Raw genomic sequence first — 17,963 nt, forward strand, 5'->3', positions numbered from 1 at the left:
TGGTTTATACTACTACTCAGCCTGTCAAGACTGTTAAATAATGTCTCTGTGGCTTTGGAGGAGAGTGCCAAAGTCAGAGGAAATTATCTTAATGATGTCATCAGGGTTATCTTGATTATGGCTGGAGATTTTTTGCAACAGAAAGCCACTGCCACAAAATGGTGTCAGTTTGAAAGATGACTGTGTGAGTGTTTATCACAAAAGAAGAGTAGAATGAATCCAGGGTTTCTAATCCATTTTAGGGACTGAAAGTCAAGATTTTTCAGCATCTGCTTCTATGATTTTGACTGTTGTTTTTCAATGGGTTTCAAGTTTCCAGACTTGATGGAAGTGCAATGCTACATCGCTGGAGTACCCCTCGTATAGACCAATTTAATACTGAATTAGAAGATTTCAGCCATACCTGGTGTACTCAGACACAGGACTCCAGTCTTTTGCATCTGGGAAACAGAACTGAGGAATAGCTTTGAGTCTCTGTTCTGCCTCCCTCATCTGCTTGGTGGGCCTCTCTAGCTGTGAGGGGAAAGGAGAGGAGAGGAGAGGAGAGGAGAGGGAGATTTAGTCAGCTCATTCTCCTTCAAATAACCGTGTCCACCTTTTTTAAAGATCGCCACGGATATCAGTGTGACCAATAAATGACCAGATGTAAATTTCTCCCATACAAGGTTAAACCATTGCCCCGTCCAGTCCTCTGCCAGCCTGTTTCCTCTGGCTGGCAGAGATGTACTTCTTCTAAGGGACACAGCTGCTGAACAAGATCTTAAATAACTTTAATATATATCGGTGAATAACTAAAAACACTTCCTTGCCACAGAATGGATCTTGGTTATTTTTTTAACTGTAAACAGGCTCCCAAGACTCCTCAGGCTCCACGTTAATAACCTTAATCAACAGTATAGCTTTACATTGCCAACAACCTGCAAAATATAGTGTCAAAAGCTCATGGCCCATTTTTTATCTTTTATTTAAATATTCAGAAATCTTTATGGGTAATTGTCCTAAAAAAAACAGCATCAGCATCATTTTCAGCAACACACTTCTGTGGTAATCCATGACTAAAAGTTCACAGCTGGAAACACTGAACAAAGCCTAAAGTAGATAATCGACTCTTGTTTTAACATGTATTTTTAGATGTCACAGTGGGATTAATTTTTTCGATTTACAGTTGTCAGAAGGGCAGATTTGATTTAACTGGATTAAGTTTGCTTGGGTAAACGAAAAATCCTCATATGATCTCCATAATCACCTCCAACAGTCCAACAGTTAATAGGCAGTAACTATGCCAATCTGTGCTGCTGACACCTATTACATGCGGTGTGGAAGCTACCTAAATTACTTTTATAAGCAGTATCAACTGATTTATTCCATTAAACTGCAAATTCATAATGTTTAGCTCTAGGGCTTTCCAGAACATGCCATTGATTTTCATACTGATTATAAAATGATTCATGTGTGTGAAGCCACATGAACACTCTACTTTGCTGCAGGGTGTTTTTAAAAAAAGTCCCTCCTTTCATAACACTAATCAATAATAATAATAATGTGCCTCTGACCTATTGTAAGCTTTTAGGGGATTGGTTCAGTTATGACTATTATGGTTTTACCTTGGGGAACTGATAGGTGACCTCTGGGGAGTAAGAGTTTTTGCTGGGTTTCTTTTTAAGAGAAACGACCACAAAATACTCAAAGAGTTCTCTCTCCTGCCACTCAATGAGCTGTAGCTCCAGTGTGCGATAGCTGGGGGCCCGTCGAAGGATGGACTGCAGTTTCAACAACCTCTGAGTGTGAGCTGCAAAGGAAAGCAAACATCAGTACATACAATTCACTGTCAAAATGGGGTGCTAAAATCGGAACTTAATGGTGTGCAGACATCTGAGAATGGTAACAGGATCCAAAGGTCCCTTAAGTAACTGAACTCTGAAGACTGAAGTCACCTGCCGCACGTGCCTGCTGTGGTCAGATTATAAAAAAATAATGAATTATTAGGGATTTGATATGATTATAAAGTATCTTTACCACACACAAAAACTGAACTGCATAACCAGTTATCTATATTATAATCCCCTTTAATTTTCATGTATTTATCAACTAATTGAATACTAATACAAACCCTCTGCCGGACCCCACTTGGGCAGCCCTCGTCTAAACAAAATTCACACTTTGCAGTTCTCTATGTAAATCTAAGGCCTACAGGTGGTGTGATTCACTTTGACTGAAAGCTTGTGTCCGAAACAGAGTGAAAACAACACAATATCTCATTGTCGTTCATTCTTATCACTGAATCAATACATGGGATACATGGTGTGTGGTGCTCATAATCTGTGCATATTGTAAATGTTTCAGTTTACAATTCTGCACAGGATCACTTGTTGGATGGAAAATTGGGAAGCTGTTGGATAAGCAGTGAGAAAAGACAGAAATGTAGCACCTAACCTTTGCCAAGGAATTCTTGCGGTCACTCACCTTTGAACCTGTCGTCAGAGTCGCTCTCACTCTCGCTGTTGTCATCTGGAAGCAGACATGAGACAGACAAGAAGGTTTTCTACAGGTCAGAGGACAATTTCACAAACATGTATTTATGTCATGAGCTGGACACAGAAAGAACTCTATGTGGGTGGCTGAAACACAAATATTTACTCACTTATCTGGCCAGTGGATATAGGGAATATAGAGAGCCCTTACCTCTTAGAGATGTAGTCTCAACATTCGACATGGAAAGCTTCTTCAGCCTCTTCTTCCCACGTTTAGTGCAGTAAATGGAGTTGATCCTCTGGACCAGCTATAAACAGAGGAAAGAGGGAATTCTCTGTTGGGGAATCTGAAGTTGTTTCTTTTGATCCTAAGTATAGAAGAAGTGGGTGTACCTAGCCAAATGTAATACTGCACTGAGCTTTAAGGGTTACAGAAAAATAGAACTGAAAAGCGTCAAGGCGAGTTCTTGAGAAAAGGTACCACAAGAGCTGAAACCCAAGCAGTAATTAGGCACATTGAATGACAGTGTTTCTACATATTTTCTGAATACAAGTGATCTAGATCTGCTCTGACTCTGACCTGGTCCCTACAGAAACCTGAGCTGTTCTGTGAAGCAGGAAAGGAAAGAGAGAACACAGTGAGAGCTCTGCAAGGACTAATCATGGGTGTTTGTGTAGGATCTTGTAGTGTGTACCTTGGGGATCCTCCAGTGCCTGTGTGAGGCCAGGCTATCACTGGTGCTGCAGAGGCTATCATCCAGCAGGCCACAAGGTGAAGTTGAGACACCCAGCTGGGGGAGAAGCAGCATTTCATCGTGGCTGTAGCGTTTGGACAACTGTGACATCCGATGGCTCTTCCTGTCACTCGCACCAGTGAGGCGAAGGGACTGGCTACTGGGTTTGGAGGGCAGCTGGCCAGGGAGAAATAATATTAATGTTTTTTTGTTTGTTGTTTTCTTTTTCTTAACTTAATATTATAACTCAGGGGTACTCAAATACAAATCTTAAAGGGCCACAAAGATTTTTTTCAATAACTCAAAGGTCCATGTATTGAGGTCGGTCAGGCCACATGCAATAATACTGTAATATTCAAAACAAAAATGTCCTCTTCATTCTAAACAACAAAATACGAACTAAAATAAAATGTAATTTCCATTTTAACATAAATTAAAATACATAGTTGAATATTTCCTCTTTTTGTTTGCCTTCAAACATCACTTCAGTCATGCATTATTTTATTTCATTGTGACATAGATGTGACAAGCATCCTGCTTGCAGCTTGATATGACGATTTCAGTGCATTTATTGGTGTTGTGCTTATCACTGAATTTTGAGGAAATGTCTCTTCAAAATTCCTATGCTTCGTCTCATAATGCCGTTTCAAATTGGAAATCTTCATCACAGCTTCTCCTGGCATATTGTAACGCCCCTTGTGGACTGTGGCGCAATGACTCTTGGGTATTCTGTTGGTGTAATTATGGTTCGTGAATGTGTTTGTGAATAAGATGATATGTAAGATGGTTGTGGGTTAATTCACGTCATTTGTTCTTTGATTAAATGGTGCTGAGTTTTAACAAGGATGATAAACATTTTGGCACCGTGAGTGAAAGGATGTTTGCCGGGAGAAACTCCCCGTCCGTTACAATGTTTGTGTGTTTGAAAATTCATGATGAGACGGGGTAGAATTAGTTGAACTATGTCTGGCCTTTGTTACCGCTGCACTGTCAGATATGTGAGGCTTGTCCTGTCAGAGGGAGAGTGAATGCAAATTTTAAATTCCTATTTCTCTGAGTCGCAGATTTTCACTGTTCACTTTGTAATAGCAATTTACTTGGAAACACGACATTTTCAATCTTTTACCACTGGCAAAATGTGCATACGCGAACTGCTCCAAAAACGAAAGTGAAAGTTAAAAGTTGCGCTCGCAGCGGTGAGTGACCCAGCTGTCTCTGTATCGTTGGCATGGAGACAAGTCCCAGTGCACACGTGCTGACCCAACCAAAACACATGGTGAAGGAATAAAAGTTCGGGGGCCACAAACAGGAGGCCGGCGGGCCGGATGCGGCCGCCTATTGAGGATCGCTGTTATAACTTATAAAGTAAAAGGTAACAGGGCAGAAGGTGGAGGACGACTCGCAGCAAAGGGCCAATGTTTGGAATCAAACTGCTGCTGTACACCGGCCGCCCTCTCTACCAGGTGAGCTATTAGGACAACCCAAATAAGGCAGGTTTGGTACTTTTATTCTATCATTCATTTGTATAGTTTAAATAAATAGCTATACCACTGCATTAATTTCAGATATTTTCCTGTAATTCATTTCATGTATCAAACCACATTGTTTGAGGTCATTTCCTTTTATATACATATATAGTAGGTTTCATTGTTAGTGGCAAGATCCTCAATTCCCGCACTAGACTCGACTTGCCTGCCAAGGCATAGTGGATTCATAGGAAATGATGCATGCATGATATCCAACTTCTCTAAATCTCATAGATATTTGTCTTGGCCAAGACTCTCTTGAAAAAGAGATTTTTATACCAATGAGACTTCTTTCCTGGTTAAATAAAGGAATGGGGAATTAGATTACTGTTGTATGATGGAAAAGTATCTAGCCAATTATTGGTGACTTCTTTTTAAAACATCATGAATGTGTTTACACTGTAAACAGACAGGCAGTTGCTCTTCTTTTATATTCTTGTAGCTGCTCAACAGGTATGTGCTGCACTTGAACTGCACTTGTTGTAACCACCAGTAACCATGGGTGGTAACAACAAGTGCTCCTGCATTGAAGTAAGGAAGCCCAGTCTGCAGATGTGTATTTCTGTGGAGAATCTCCAGGTCTAAACACATCACACTGTTTCCTCTAGTGTCACAAATGAGGTGTGAGATTCTTTAAAAAGATCTTGTCCAGATTTTGCCCTGACAGCCAGTGAGGGGATTTATGTTAACACAGGAAAACATACAGTTTGTGTTATGTTCACTACATGAAAAAAAAGTGATGTTAATCCCAAAAGGTTTGCGACCCACCTGAGGTGGAGAGTTCAGCTTCCTGTCCATGGTGGTCCAAGACCTGCTGCTCCCTAACAGACAAGACTTTCGACCCAAACTCTTCCGCTTCAGGTCAACATCCTCATAGGGGTTCTCCTTCTCTGTTGGGAGGAAGTGCATAATCAATGTAGCTTAAATATAATGTCAGTGGTAAAGTTAGCATGGATAGAGGGTGTTTTCGACAGAAGACGGATGAGGCTGTGGGGTCAAAACAGAGGGCAGTGAAGGGTGTCGGAGGGCCTTCCTATGGTTAGTCTGGAAAGAGAGGAGTCCTGAAAGGTAAGTCAAAGGTGACTCCCAGCTGGCTCAACTGAACTCCCTTCTTTCAAAACAGTTACTGTTGGCACTGGGCCTCACAGGTCCCAGCGGGCCCAGCTAAAACTTCTGGACACAACACTGCCGGTGAGTCACTGTCCAGGCATGCTCACTGTCTGCTGTGGGAGGTGAGGAGGAGAGTTGTCTTCTTAGACTGTGAATCTGGCAATAACACTGTTCAACTACTGAAGAATTTCAGTTTATAAAATATATGATTATGATTATATAGAGAGAGATATATAAATTTATTTTTTTTTATTTATTTTTTCCTTCTTGGGAATTACTGTTATGTAGGAAACCAAAAATAGATTTTTTTTTTTAACCCAATGCTATGTGCTTAAACATACAAGGCATAAGAAATGAGGATAAAAACACAGTTTATGCTCAGACTATTGGCGAATGTTTAAGGAGCTTAACATTAAAAAAGGAACACTTCCCCTTTTAGGAGTTTACAATAATCACTGACTTTGCTACTGCTCTATAGATGTACTTCAGTCAATAAATGATAGCAGAAAAGAAAAGAAAAGAAAAGAAAAGGAACGTTACAGAGCACTGCACAGCTCTCACTGATGTCACCTGGCAGAGAGCCAACTTCAATAAAGAGAAAAACTTGTGTAACACCACAGTCCATGTCTATTCAGACATTCGCTCTGAGAATAGCTTTTTGGCAGGGTCTGAAAAAGGTTGTGAGAAAGTTAAGAAACCACAGCGAAGAATAAAAACAGCCATATGGCGTCGAAATGCATGAGGGAAACTTTTAAAAGAAAGAAAACAGTGTTATCTGTCAGAAGAAAGGGAGAGAACAAAAATCTATGTGGTAGCTGCGTTCCCTCTTCCTGAGCATATTAGTGGAAAACCAGATAAACTCAGCATGTCAAACAATGAGTGTGTGTTTTTAAAAACACCCAAGATTAACCTACAGGCAGAGCTTTGTTCAGTTATCTATTTTAAGGTTAATTATTGAACCTGTCTGAGGTACAAACACACACCCATGCATAGACAAGGTACGCCTGGGATCATTAGAGTGTTATGTTGTGTCACACAGTAAATTAGTCTACTGGAGTGATTTTCTGTGCATCATTAAAGCTGAGGAGCAGAATAAGAGGGCTTAGTCTGACCCCACGTTGTGCTGCAACTCCATTAAACTGAAGCAATACTGTAATGAGAGCCTGCTGGGAAAATGATATGTCTGTATAGCCGCTTATGTACTGGAGGGTACTAATCTACTCCACTGATTACAAACATCCAGATCTCTCTCTAACACACCCCCAGACGCACGGATTTAAGCAGGGAGTGGACACACCTCAGCTGCACACAGGGATTGTACATTTGTGTGTACACAATGGACTCTCTGGGCAGGGCAAGGCGGCACAAAACAAACTATACCAACAATTTCAGTATCAATTTACCCTACAAAGTGGACGAATGACAGTATAGTGGAACGACTCACGAACTAAGTCGTAAGCAGAAATTTGTAAAAATAGGTCACAGTTTTGTAAGAACATTTGGCGGAACCACAAACCATACAGATACTGTGCTTGTGACCACATTGGGGAAATGTAGGAGTATTTTTGGCTTATTTTGCACCAAAGAATAACAAAAGTCCCAGTTCCAACTGTAGTTTGTAACCGTCTATGTGCAACTTTATTGGAATGGGAATCATTCATTATATGTAGAGACAGATTTACTCTGAAAAGTAGAAAATACTTGAGTGAACTATGTCAGTGAAGGTAATACAAAGGTTGGAGTTTGAATAAAGAGCCTCATTACAGAAAAAAATTTCCTAATTCCTTGTTCTTATTCCCATTTTAAGAGAAGTTTCAATGATAGAAAGAAACATCTGTTCATATTACAGAATCAATTCCAAAAATCATGTGTCCTATCCTATGTCACAAGTCCATGTCTCACATTTAATCTAAACTTAAAAAACTTTTTTCATGTGGTACTCAACCTGTAGGCTCTCCAGCCAACATCAGTGTTAGCTTTTCCAGCAGGCTAACATCAACGTTAGCCTCTCCGACAGGCTAACATCAGTATTAGCCTCTCCAACAGTATAACATCAGCATTAGACTTTTTAACAAGGAAACATCATAATTAGCTTCTCTAACATGAACATCAAAATTACCTTTGCCAACAGGCTAACATCAGCATTAGCTTCTCCAACAGGCTAACATCAGCGTTATCTAAGTCTTACAGGCTAACATCAGTGTTAGCCTCTCAAACAGGCTAACATCAGTATAATATAATCCTAAATGTCATCCTAAACTGAGAAAACATCTGATTTCAGACCTAGGAAGTTTCTGTAATGAGGTCACAGGACTGAATCATAGTATTACTGGAGCACAGGGTGTGATTCATGTGCCTGTAAACAGATCACTCTTTGGCACTCCGTTTATCACCTACACTAGTCAAGAGCACTTAAAACAGTCCCCTAATATCACAATCTATCATGCACCTGCAGTAACACTGTAGTCCAGATTACAAATGACTTGCACTCTTAAGGTAAACATCTGGCATCAAGCACAGGTGCGAAAAACACAAATGGTGTGAGTGAATCTCATACAAAGACAGCTAAGAAAGGAAGCCAACATGTCCTTTTGGATTTCAGGAAATGTGAGGGGATTTCTTTGCATGAAATGCTTGTTAAAATAGGGGCTCAGAGGGACCAAAACATGGCTCATTTACTGCTGCGGCTGCTTCTCACATGGATCATCTAACCTGTAGACCACTAGTGTAGTGGTGGTGGAAACCACCGCAATCCACCATTCATTCCACCATTTTAAAGCTTTGTTTTAAATAACTGGAGCAATTTCAAACTTACTCTGTGATGATGTCCGGAACAAACAGAGATTGGCAAAAGTGCGTCTCCAAACTGCAAACTCTACACTCACACTGCTGGATGAACAATGGGGGGCTTTGTTAGGATTCACATGAAAATCAGTCATGCCCTGACGCTCCCTCTGAGACTGCTGCACATCCCAAGCTTCCAAAAAACAAGAATGCTGCTGAGCACGACACTGATCACTGATTCAAGAACAGCGTGGCTACTTGTAGAAATACCATGAGGTAATGTAATACTCAGGCCTTATTTGGTCATCACTGAGCATTTATCGTAAAAAATATTTCAGAGTGTGAAAAAATGTTACTGCATCTGAAATCGAAGCTTTATCATGAGACTGCACTCATACTGACACACATTTCCACCACATTAAGTATTCACTGGGGGAGCTGGCAATTGGACTGGGCAAGAGGCCTGGGGGTCATTTGCTAGTGGAAAGGAATTTGGCTCTCCAACATGTTCAAGATTTCATACACACATCAACTCAGAGGACATTTGAGTCAATCCTGTTTACAGTGAGATACACATGTCACAAAACTAAGTGCTCATCTGAATATGTATCAGCAGAGTGCTATAAAAGCAGTATGAAATCTTTACAGTAAAATATTACCTCTATGACCACATGTGAGCCATTAATCGTATTCTCAGGCTGGGTGTTCAGTGACTGCTCCCACACTGAGACTTTTCTACACCCCACAACTTCTACATGAGGCAGATGCAGGAGGAGGAGCTTCCCTCACAAACTTATTACATTAGGCCATGCTGTAGGGGATCTCATTCTCTCTAAAACATCTGACTACTGTCTTCTAAGGTTACTGATGATACCATATCATGTATGTATGTAAACTTCATGAAAGGCTCTGAACATGAACTAACACCCTTTTTCTTTTACTGAGGTTAACATCTTCTGATACAGTGGAATACCAACTTTTATTTAATCTTGGTGTCAGTACTTTGAGTTTAAAGTAAACATGAACTTACTGGTCCAACAAGATCTAAGTACATAGCTATAACTACCATCCTGCATCAAAAAAGCAAACTGCAATCCTCAGTTTTAGCTGAGACCTGAAACTTTTATGCTTCATCTGGATCTTTAAAAAGCAACTTTATGACTACTAACATGCTGTCATTTTGTTGCTAATAACTAATGTTTGAAGGTGCAATTTGTAAGACAGCTGACTCATGAGTCTCAATCCCAGGTTGTCAAATACTGATGCTTAGGGTTGGTGTCTGAGTTGACCTACAAACCAAAAGAGTTCGTGTTTGATGACCTGGGATTGAGTCTCAACAATCAGCTATCTTTCTCTAGGTTTTTGCACTTTAAAAATCAAAGTTTTCTTTGTATGAGTAACAACTGAACTGTAACAATTGCGTTCATTATTGATTAATTAATATTTTCTTGAGTAACTTTTAGAGTTTGGTCCATAAAATATTTAACAGTAGAAAAAATCGACAATTTCCCAAAGCCCAGCTTGAAATGTTAATTTTTTTTGTTTTATTGCATGAACAGTAAAAAACAACAATGGAATGTAAATGAGTACTGTGGTTCTATAACCAAAACAAATTCCATAACCTATAACCACTACAAATTTTGAGGTACTAGTACATTACTTGGGTGTCTCCTTTTTTTACGACTTTACTTTAACTCCACTACATTTTGGAGGCAAATATGGTCATTTTTACCCCACTACATTTATTTAATCACTTAAGCTACCTGTTATTTTGCAAATCTGCATGCTGTATCAAAGCCAAAGCAGTGCATTTTTAAATTAATTTAGTTTATTGGTAATCATAAATCATAATAAGAAAAATACTTGTTCCAATATTTAGAAAAATGCTGATTGTCACATCAGAAAATGTGAAAGGCCAATAATTAGTCGACCAAAAGAATATTATTGTGTATACATACATGTAAAAATATGTACAATTTAATTTTACTTGAGACAACATTTTTTGCCAGAAAATAATTTTTGATACTTGAGTATATTCACTATAAGTTACTTTTGATTGTATGTCTTTTGGGTACTTTCAACAGCACTGCTTTTAAATTTACTCAACTACCGAAAAAGTTCAAATATACATTTTCTGTTAAAAGATAAATTGACTTATCCTTTCAGTAATAAACTGTATCTAACATTCACCCTGTTCAGACCCAAATAAGTGAGTGATCTTAGTGTATTCAAGGCCAGTGAACCAGTCTGCTTACCTACTATGTCCTCATAGGCATTCTCCTCTAAAGTGCTTTTGGAATTGGGTCGACTCCGCGTGTCCGTGGTCACTGTGCCATTCTCTGTAGGCGAGGACGGATATGAAGATGGCACACTCGTAGCATCCTCCGACTCACACGATTCTCTGGAAGTAAATGAGGAAAGTCAAAACAGACCAAGATGGGGGGAGACGATACACACATGCTCAAAAATAACAAGGAGGAAGAGTCTGTGTCAAACTGCAGCCTCAAAGGAGCTAGATAGATAAGAGTAAACAGAAAAGGGCCAGATGGTATTAAAAATACTCCTTCTTCTCCTTTGCCAGCTAGACTCAGAGAAAAGGTCAACAGGTGGTTAAGACACTAAACACACGTGAAAAGCATTTTTACCCCTCAAAAGATTTAAATCAGGAACCACTGATTATAAAATACAGAAAAACAGAAACACCAGGATCAACATGTGCTCCAATAACAAGGAAATTCACAAGTAAACATGCAGATATCTTACTATTTCTGTGTTCTTTGCACAGTATAAGGCTCACACCACATGTCAAGGCACTGCAGAGGAACTCTCTGCTACATTAGTGCAGGGAACTACAGTACGGTCATGTCGCGCCATCGACAGCTTGTGGCTTTTAAGCTTGGTCTGAAATTGCTAGAGCCACAGGAATGTTAAACACAGAGTCCAAGGGATGAACGTTTACGGATTTCATCTCCTTTTTACATAGGGACAATCTGGAGAGGTCCCACCCTCACATGCAAAACACTGAGGACGTCTGATCTTGAAAGCTATAAGTTAAGAGCAAAAACAAGGGCAGACTACTGAATCCAAGATTCAGCTAATATCTATGCATCAATCGGGCACAGCAAGTTTCTAGCTTAGAATGAGCTCAAAATGCATAGTATGTGCAATTAAAGGCAACAGTTGAGTAGACTTTCCAGCAAAACTTAACTGTGGACTGTCCAGGAGTGTGTCTAAACTGTCAAATCTATTTATGGACAAAATTAATTTAAAGACAGATTCTCACATTATAAATGACCTGTAAACATTAGCTATTCTTAGTATGAGCTGCTTTTATGATACCTAGAGATTTGCCTCATGATAAAGCTATTTTGGCGTCACTCAGTTTGATTAAATTGGGAAATTTGGAGTGACTGGATCTTCGGGCTCTTTACCTGATCAGTAACTTATTCAACTAGCACACTAGCAAAGCAAACACTTAATCCGTAAGCCAAAAATTCCTCCCGAGACCATCGGCTGCATTAGAAGCCTTTCAAACTCCAGTTGAAGAACTTTCCAAAGGCATCTTAACAAAGAACGCACAAATCCAACTTTTTCTAATGAAGATTCTGATACTGTGTACTGATGTATTTCCATGTAATCCTTTTCTCCCTCAATACCTCACTAGGTGGAATTCACTGGAATAACTTTTCAGGAAGGAAACAAGAGGCAACACATTGCTGTGAGAAACTGTCTTTAATAGAGATTAGTGTTTATCTTCATTGAACCTTTGCAAGAACAAGTAGGTTGCTTTACTGTTTACTCCTTAGGGGCATGAAATGACACACGTTTTATTGTTTGAGAATGCAGGAAACATATTGTTACATCCATGGGCATAGGGATCATTAAAACTGTAGGTAAGACAATATAATGGAGGTTTGGGGGTTCTCCCTTAGAATTTCATGTATAATGGTGCCTTTTAACATGTGTTTAATACATTTATCTGGCTATACTAGCATGAGAACAATTATGGGTAGATCTACATTTTGCAGTTTCTAAATGTACCAAAAGTAGAACAATTATCCAAAGATATCAAAAAAGCTTCAAGTCCAGAAATTGATTCAATGACTAATTCATAACAGCTTTGTGGCAGCTGCTCATGATGAACTAGATACTTTTATTGGCCAAAAATACATACTTTCTAATATTTCAAATAGCAAATAACTTCAAATCCAACACATAGAACCGAAACAATTTTGTGAAATATCTAAATCAAAGTGATGCAATTAATCACCAACAATGACTTCTGATGCTTTCTTTTTAGCAAATTTCATTAACTCACACCATTATCAGATGACCAACTGGCCAATTCTTCCTACCTGGTATACTCTTTAGGCTTTTTGTGGTGACAGTGTGTGACTCAGATACCTGGCAACAGGCCATCAATGACTACTTAATGTTTTCAATATGGTAAAATTGGGGTGTCTAAAAACTATTAATTTCAAAAAGTGGGTGACACATTTCCCTTATGCTATATAATAGCTGTGAGGCCAAAGGATATAGCTCATAATGCTTAATCTGACTTCCAACGGTATTTTCATCTCAGTTAAAGGGATAAACATAAGTACACTGATATTCTCACCTGTCCTGGAGTCTCACTGGGGTGCTCCCCTCTGTCTTAACCGTTCGTGTCATGCTAGGTGCAGGAGTGGAGGGCAGAGGTGGGGGAGACTCCGAGGCTCTGTTTGGAGGTAGTCCATTTGCTGGCAACAGGCCCTTCTGGTCCCCTTTGGCTTCATACTCAAAAGTGCGTTTGGGTTTAGGTAAGGGGTTGACTGGTGTGCCAATAGACGTCTGTTGGCTAGGTGGTTCTGGACTCTCAGACCTGGCTGAGCTCACACTAAACCTCTGTCTGAGTTTAGAGAGCTTATCAGGCACTAATACAGCATCGGGTTCAGTAGCAACTGAGCAAATGCTGCTGCGCTTACTGGTGCATGTACTGTCAAAGTCATCACCTATCATAAAAGACTTTTGTCTTGTCTTGTCCGGGGCATAGCAATTACTCAGATAACGTGGAGGGGATGGGTTGGGATTGTCCTTCAGGGCCTGCTCTATCTTCTGTATCCTGTTAAGGACTGCTGATGTCTCCTTCCGAGCAGACAAGGAACGCACAAATGTTCCAGAAGACTCTGACTTGCCCATCCTTTTCTGGAAGCGACCTACGCCATCTTTGTCTGAAACTCCTTCTTCTTCCTCTGTGCAGGAGCATTCTGAGAAAGCCGTGCTCATCCTGCGAACCCCCTTGAAGTCAAAAGTTTTCTCGCTACAGGGAGAAGAGAGCAGGCTGGGGCAGCCCTCACTGCCCCCTACACGCTCTCCTCCTCTTTTATCAAGACACAAGCTCATCCTAGGCAGAGACACCCTTCTGCACTCCCATTCTGAGATCTTTTTGCGGATTGTGGTGGGGGGAACACCTGCAACAGAGCGGCTGAGGGAGAGGGTACGTTTGTGGCTTTGGTTAGAGGAAGGTCCCAGTGACAGCGTGCTCCAACTCAGCGGCCGACCATTGAGTCCATCTCCCAGAGAAAGATCCCCCTGTTTCTCCTTCTGCTCATGGAAACCCTGACCGTCCTGACAGGACTTGGTTTGAGTTTGGGGCTTATAGATGGAAAGCCTATTGTCCAGGCAGCTAATGCTCTTGGATTTGGTGAGACGGCCTTTGGATTCAGTGTCACCACTGCACAGGCTGGTGGCCTTCCAGCCAGCACGTACCAGGAACCTGCCGTCAGTCCTGACGTACCTGCTCTGCTTTCCTGCTTCACTGTCACTGAGGAGAGGCTGCTGGCTCTGCGCCTGACTGGCAGAGAGGACAGGGCACGGCGATGTAGACTGGCACCTGGAACAACACAGAGACAGGTGTGAACAAGCCAGGACTGCAACTCGGGATTCTTTGTTGTTTAATCTGTTGATTATTTTCTCAATTAATCAATTAGCTATTGGGTCTATAAAATGTCAAAAATGTGAAAAGTCAGTAAGTAAAAGTAAAAGTAAACTTCACTGGGAATTTAATAGTAACAAATCACCCCCAAGCATCTTTTTCTTCATTATATTCTCAAAGAAAAAGTTTTCATGTCAGTGCATGTCACAACATCTATGCCGATACCAATATATCCACGATAGGCCAATATCTGCCAACAATATCGGCCAACTCATATAGCGGTCTGTCTCCGGTTTCTTTTTTAAAAAACACACATTACAGCCTAAGATATTAATAAACCAAAAGAGGCAAATCATACGAGTGGCCAATAAATCCATTCAATCCTACAGCCTGAAAAGTAACCTGATGTGGAACAGATGGAAGAAAATTGTTGCGAATCAGCTGAAGTTCTGAAATAATTTCCAAGATCAAAGACAGAATGAAAACTTGAGCCACTTACTCAGGATGACCACAGGAAAGTATTCTCTCTTTGGCAGGATGATATTAAAACAGTCCAAAAGAAACAGACTACATTTAACTGCCACTGTGGATTTTTCCACATAATCAAAATAACTTCAGAAGAATCAGAGCGGACCTCACACAGAAAGCCAAGCTATGTGTATTTCAGCGTTCTTACCTGTGAAAATCCCACTGCTTCTCTCTGGTCCTCAACGCCTTTTCTGATCCCTGGAGCTAAGTGAGACTAGGTGCTACGGCAGTCACACACACTCACTTATGAGGGCACCTTTCACAACACACAAGCTTTTTCTCACGGTGCTCACCTCGTTTCAGAATGCAGACAGACAAACTTTCCCTGTAAAGCCCTGACACTGTAATACTCATAGTCTATCAGGAACCTTGTCATGACTTGGATTCTGACTAAGTCTTGCGAAAGTGGAGCGTTGGGAGATCTGATGTCACAGCCATGGTTAGAATAACAAGCGTTATGTGGGAGGAGGAAGCTGAGGGCAGCGGACTGTGATCCAACAGTGCAGGTTGGGACAGATCTCGCTTCACACCTCTTTGCCCTTCCCAGGTTTCATACGTCCTGCTCCAGGGTGGAGAGACTTTTACAACAGCTTGGAACCTGCAGGCTGCAAAACATGATGGATGCAGCTTATCTGACTTCCCATGCATTGAAGAAATTTGAGAATTTTTTTATGACAAAGGTTCACGTCTGGAGATTTGCGCTGTTGGTTTGTAGTATTCCGAAGTCCAATATATTGATTTTTCATCAACAAAACTTTGAGTACTATGATTATTCAGACTGCTATAGGAACTGATATTATCGCTGAACATGACTTCCTGAAAGTTCCAAAATTAAAAAAGACTCACTCTCACAAACACACTCAATAAATACATTTGAAGGCATGTTTTATCATTAATACAGGCAAAGTACTGTAAAAACTATTCCCCAGTTTAAAACTTGTTTCCCTGAGGATGGAGTTGTACCAGCGGAGGTGTCAAACGCGCACAAAATGTTTGTACATTCGCAATTGTGCCATCTGAGAGGTCTCGAAACATGCACGAAACACTAATGCAGATATTTAGATATTTGAGGTTGAAAATAGTTCAGGATCAATTCCAATCTCAGGTCAGATCAGATGAAACTTGGATCAGGTCACTTGGTATCATGAAGAAAATACTTTTAAGTGCAATATTAAGCAGCAGTCCAAGAGATGACATACTGCAGAGGCTTCAACAGGGAGCTATTCGTAGTTGTTTTCAAATTAAAATCGTTCTGGTTCCCTGGTAAAACTCTGAACTCAATGTCTGCCAAGGAGTATTGCATGCCTAATGCAGGAGCCAAAGAGGGAGCAGTGTCTTTGAAGCTTAAAATCAATGGGAATGTTTTAGCAGCAACCAGACCAAACACTCAAAAATGCAATTCTAATGCCAGTAAAACTAAAGTTTAGTGAGTTAGTCACCTTGTTTTGATGGCCTCTGGGCTTTAATTTTTTTAATTTCACAATTAAAACATAAAGAGGATGCAGCGCGGTCTTGACCATGATTCCATCAATTTGAGAGTAATGATATGGAGAAAAAAAGTTTCAAACAGGCTTCATATTGTGCTTTGTGGTTGTTTTAAAGACTGCATCTATGTTTCATTTTATATACGGTAGAGTGTCTTGACTCTGAGATACTCTCCAGACTGAACTGAACTGACTGAAACTGATTTGATTCAGATTTTCAGAATATGACATTATTCACATATAGTAAATTGCCATTATGTTTCTTTTGTATTATATTATTTCGTTTTTGTGTACTCATTTCTTATGTTTAAGACTTTGTGCTGTTAAATAAAATAAAGACACTTTGATGTGACACAAAAAGAAAATATGCGCAGATTTTTTGTCTATTTAGAGCTGGGGGAAGTCCTGGAGGTCTGGTTAATGCTTGTGAAAATAAGCCCAGTTTAGTCAGCTTCAGATGGGCCAGACATACAGATACAGTACTGTACAAAGAGCTGGATGCCAGTCACAACCTGGCCTCTGGCTTTCACTCAGGCTTCCTGGGCATGCTAACCACAAGCCACTTCCTGTTACTGACCAGGATGGAGAGAGGAGACTGCTCACACAAACAGCACTTCTGCTGTTACAGTTCAACATATGTAAACTTTATCATCCATCAGCGCCTTTTCCCTGTCACTCATTGATGCATTATCATATATAAAACTCTAATCCAGCTCTCATTTCATTCAAGAGTTTGGGAGTTTTTATTTGCTGACATAGCAAGTAAATGAGATCAATCCAATGAATGTGCACTTCTGGGTATATAAACATTAGTCACAGTGAGCTCTAACATCCTTGTCAGCCTGGTTCGTGTTGCCAAAACACCTCACTAGATTGTGTTTGCAGTTCCTTGTGATCCTCGAGGTGCGGCCCTTTCCCTGAAAGTACAACATCAGACACTTGGCAGAAAAAAAATCTGTATCTGGTAAATCATTTCTCAATTATTCCCAAACAGAAGATCACAGAGCAGGAATGAAGCATGTCTTTCGTTTAGCTCTTTATTACTTTTTCTGCCATGTTGCTGCATGTTGCCATGTGTGATTCTTGAGACTACACAGTTCAGTGTAGGCGTAATCTGTCCTATAAACTGATCCCCGGCTGACTGCACAGTTTGGTGGGACGAATTGTGTAGCACTGTCTGAAACAACAAAAATGTCTCCCTATGTGTTCAAACATGGGTTTAAAATATGATCTTTAAGGATCTGGAGTAACATGAACCTAGGAGGACGGCAAGTTTGTATCAGAATCAGAATCAGAATCAGAAATCCTTTAATGTCCCGCAGACGGGGAAATTTGTTTGTTTATGAGGCTCCTATAATGATAATTACATTTATCAAAAGAGGCTGAGGTTAAATGAACAATGATCATGTTAG

General features: G+C 40.3%; 1 protein-coding gene across 4 annotated transcripts in view; it reads right to left on the reverse strand.

Annotated features, from left to right (window-relative positions):
- dennd2b (DENN domain containing 2B) overlaps positions 1–17,963 on the reverse strand; it is a 54,960-nt gene that overhangs the window by 18,094 nt on the left and 18,903 nt on the right. For 3 of the 4 annotated variants that reach the window (XM_030414824.1, XM_030414823.1, XM_030414825.1), the window contains 8 exons: positions 13,244–14,497; positions 10,881–11,026; positions 5,500–5,621; positions 3,167–3,382; positions 2,683–2,779; positions 2,464–2,508; positions 1,605–1,789; positions 404–513 (listed from right to left, as the gene is read on the reverse strand). In XM_030414824.1, coding sequence (XP_030270684.1) covers positions 404–513; positions 1,605–1,789; positions 2,464–2,508; positions 2,683–2,779; positions 3,167–3,382; positions 5,500–5,621; positions 10,881–11,026; positions 13,244–14,497 — 2,175 coding nt within the window. The remainder of the gene's footprint in view (positions 1–403; positions 514–1,604; positions 1,790–2,463; positions 2,509–2,682; positions 2,780–3,166; positions 3,383–5,499; positions 5,622–10,880; positions 11,027–13,243; positions 14,498–17,963) is intronic. The other variant, XM_030414826.1, reaches the window with a different exon arrangement.

The sequence above is a fragment of the Sparus aurata genome, chromosome 4 (genome assembly GCF_900880675.1).
Source record: "Sparus aurata chromosome 4, fSpaAur1.1, whole genome shotgun sequence".
In the NCBI taxonomy this organism is placed as follows: domain Eukaryota; kingdom Metazoa; phylum Chordata; class Actinopteri; order Spariformes; family Sparidae; genus Sparus; species Sparus aurata.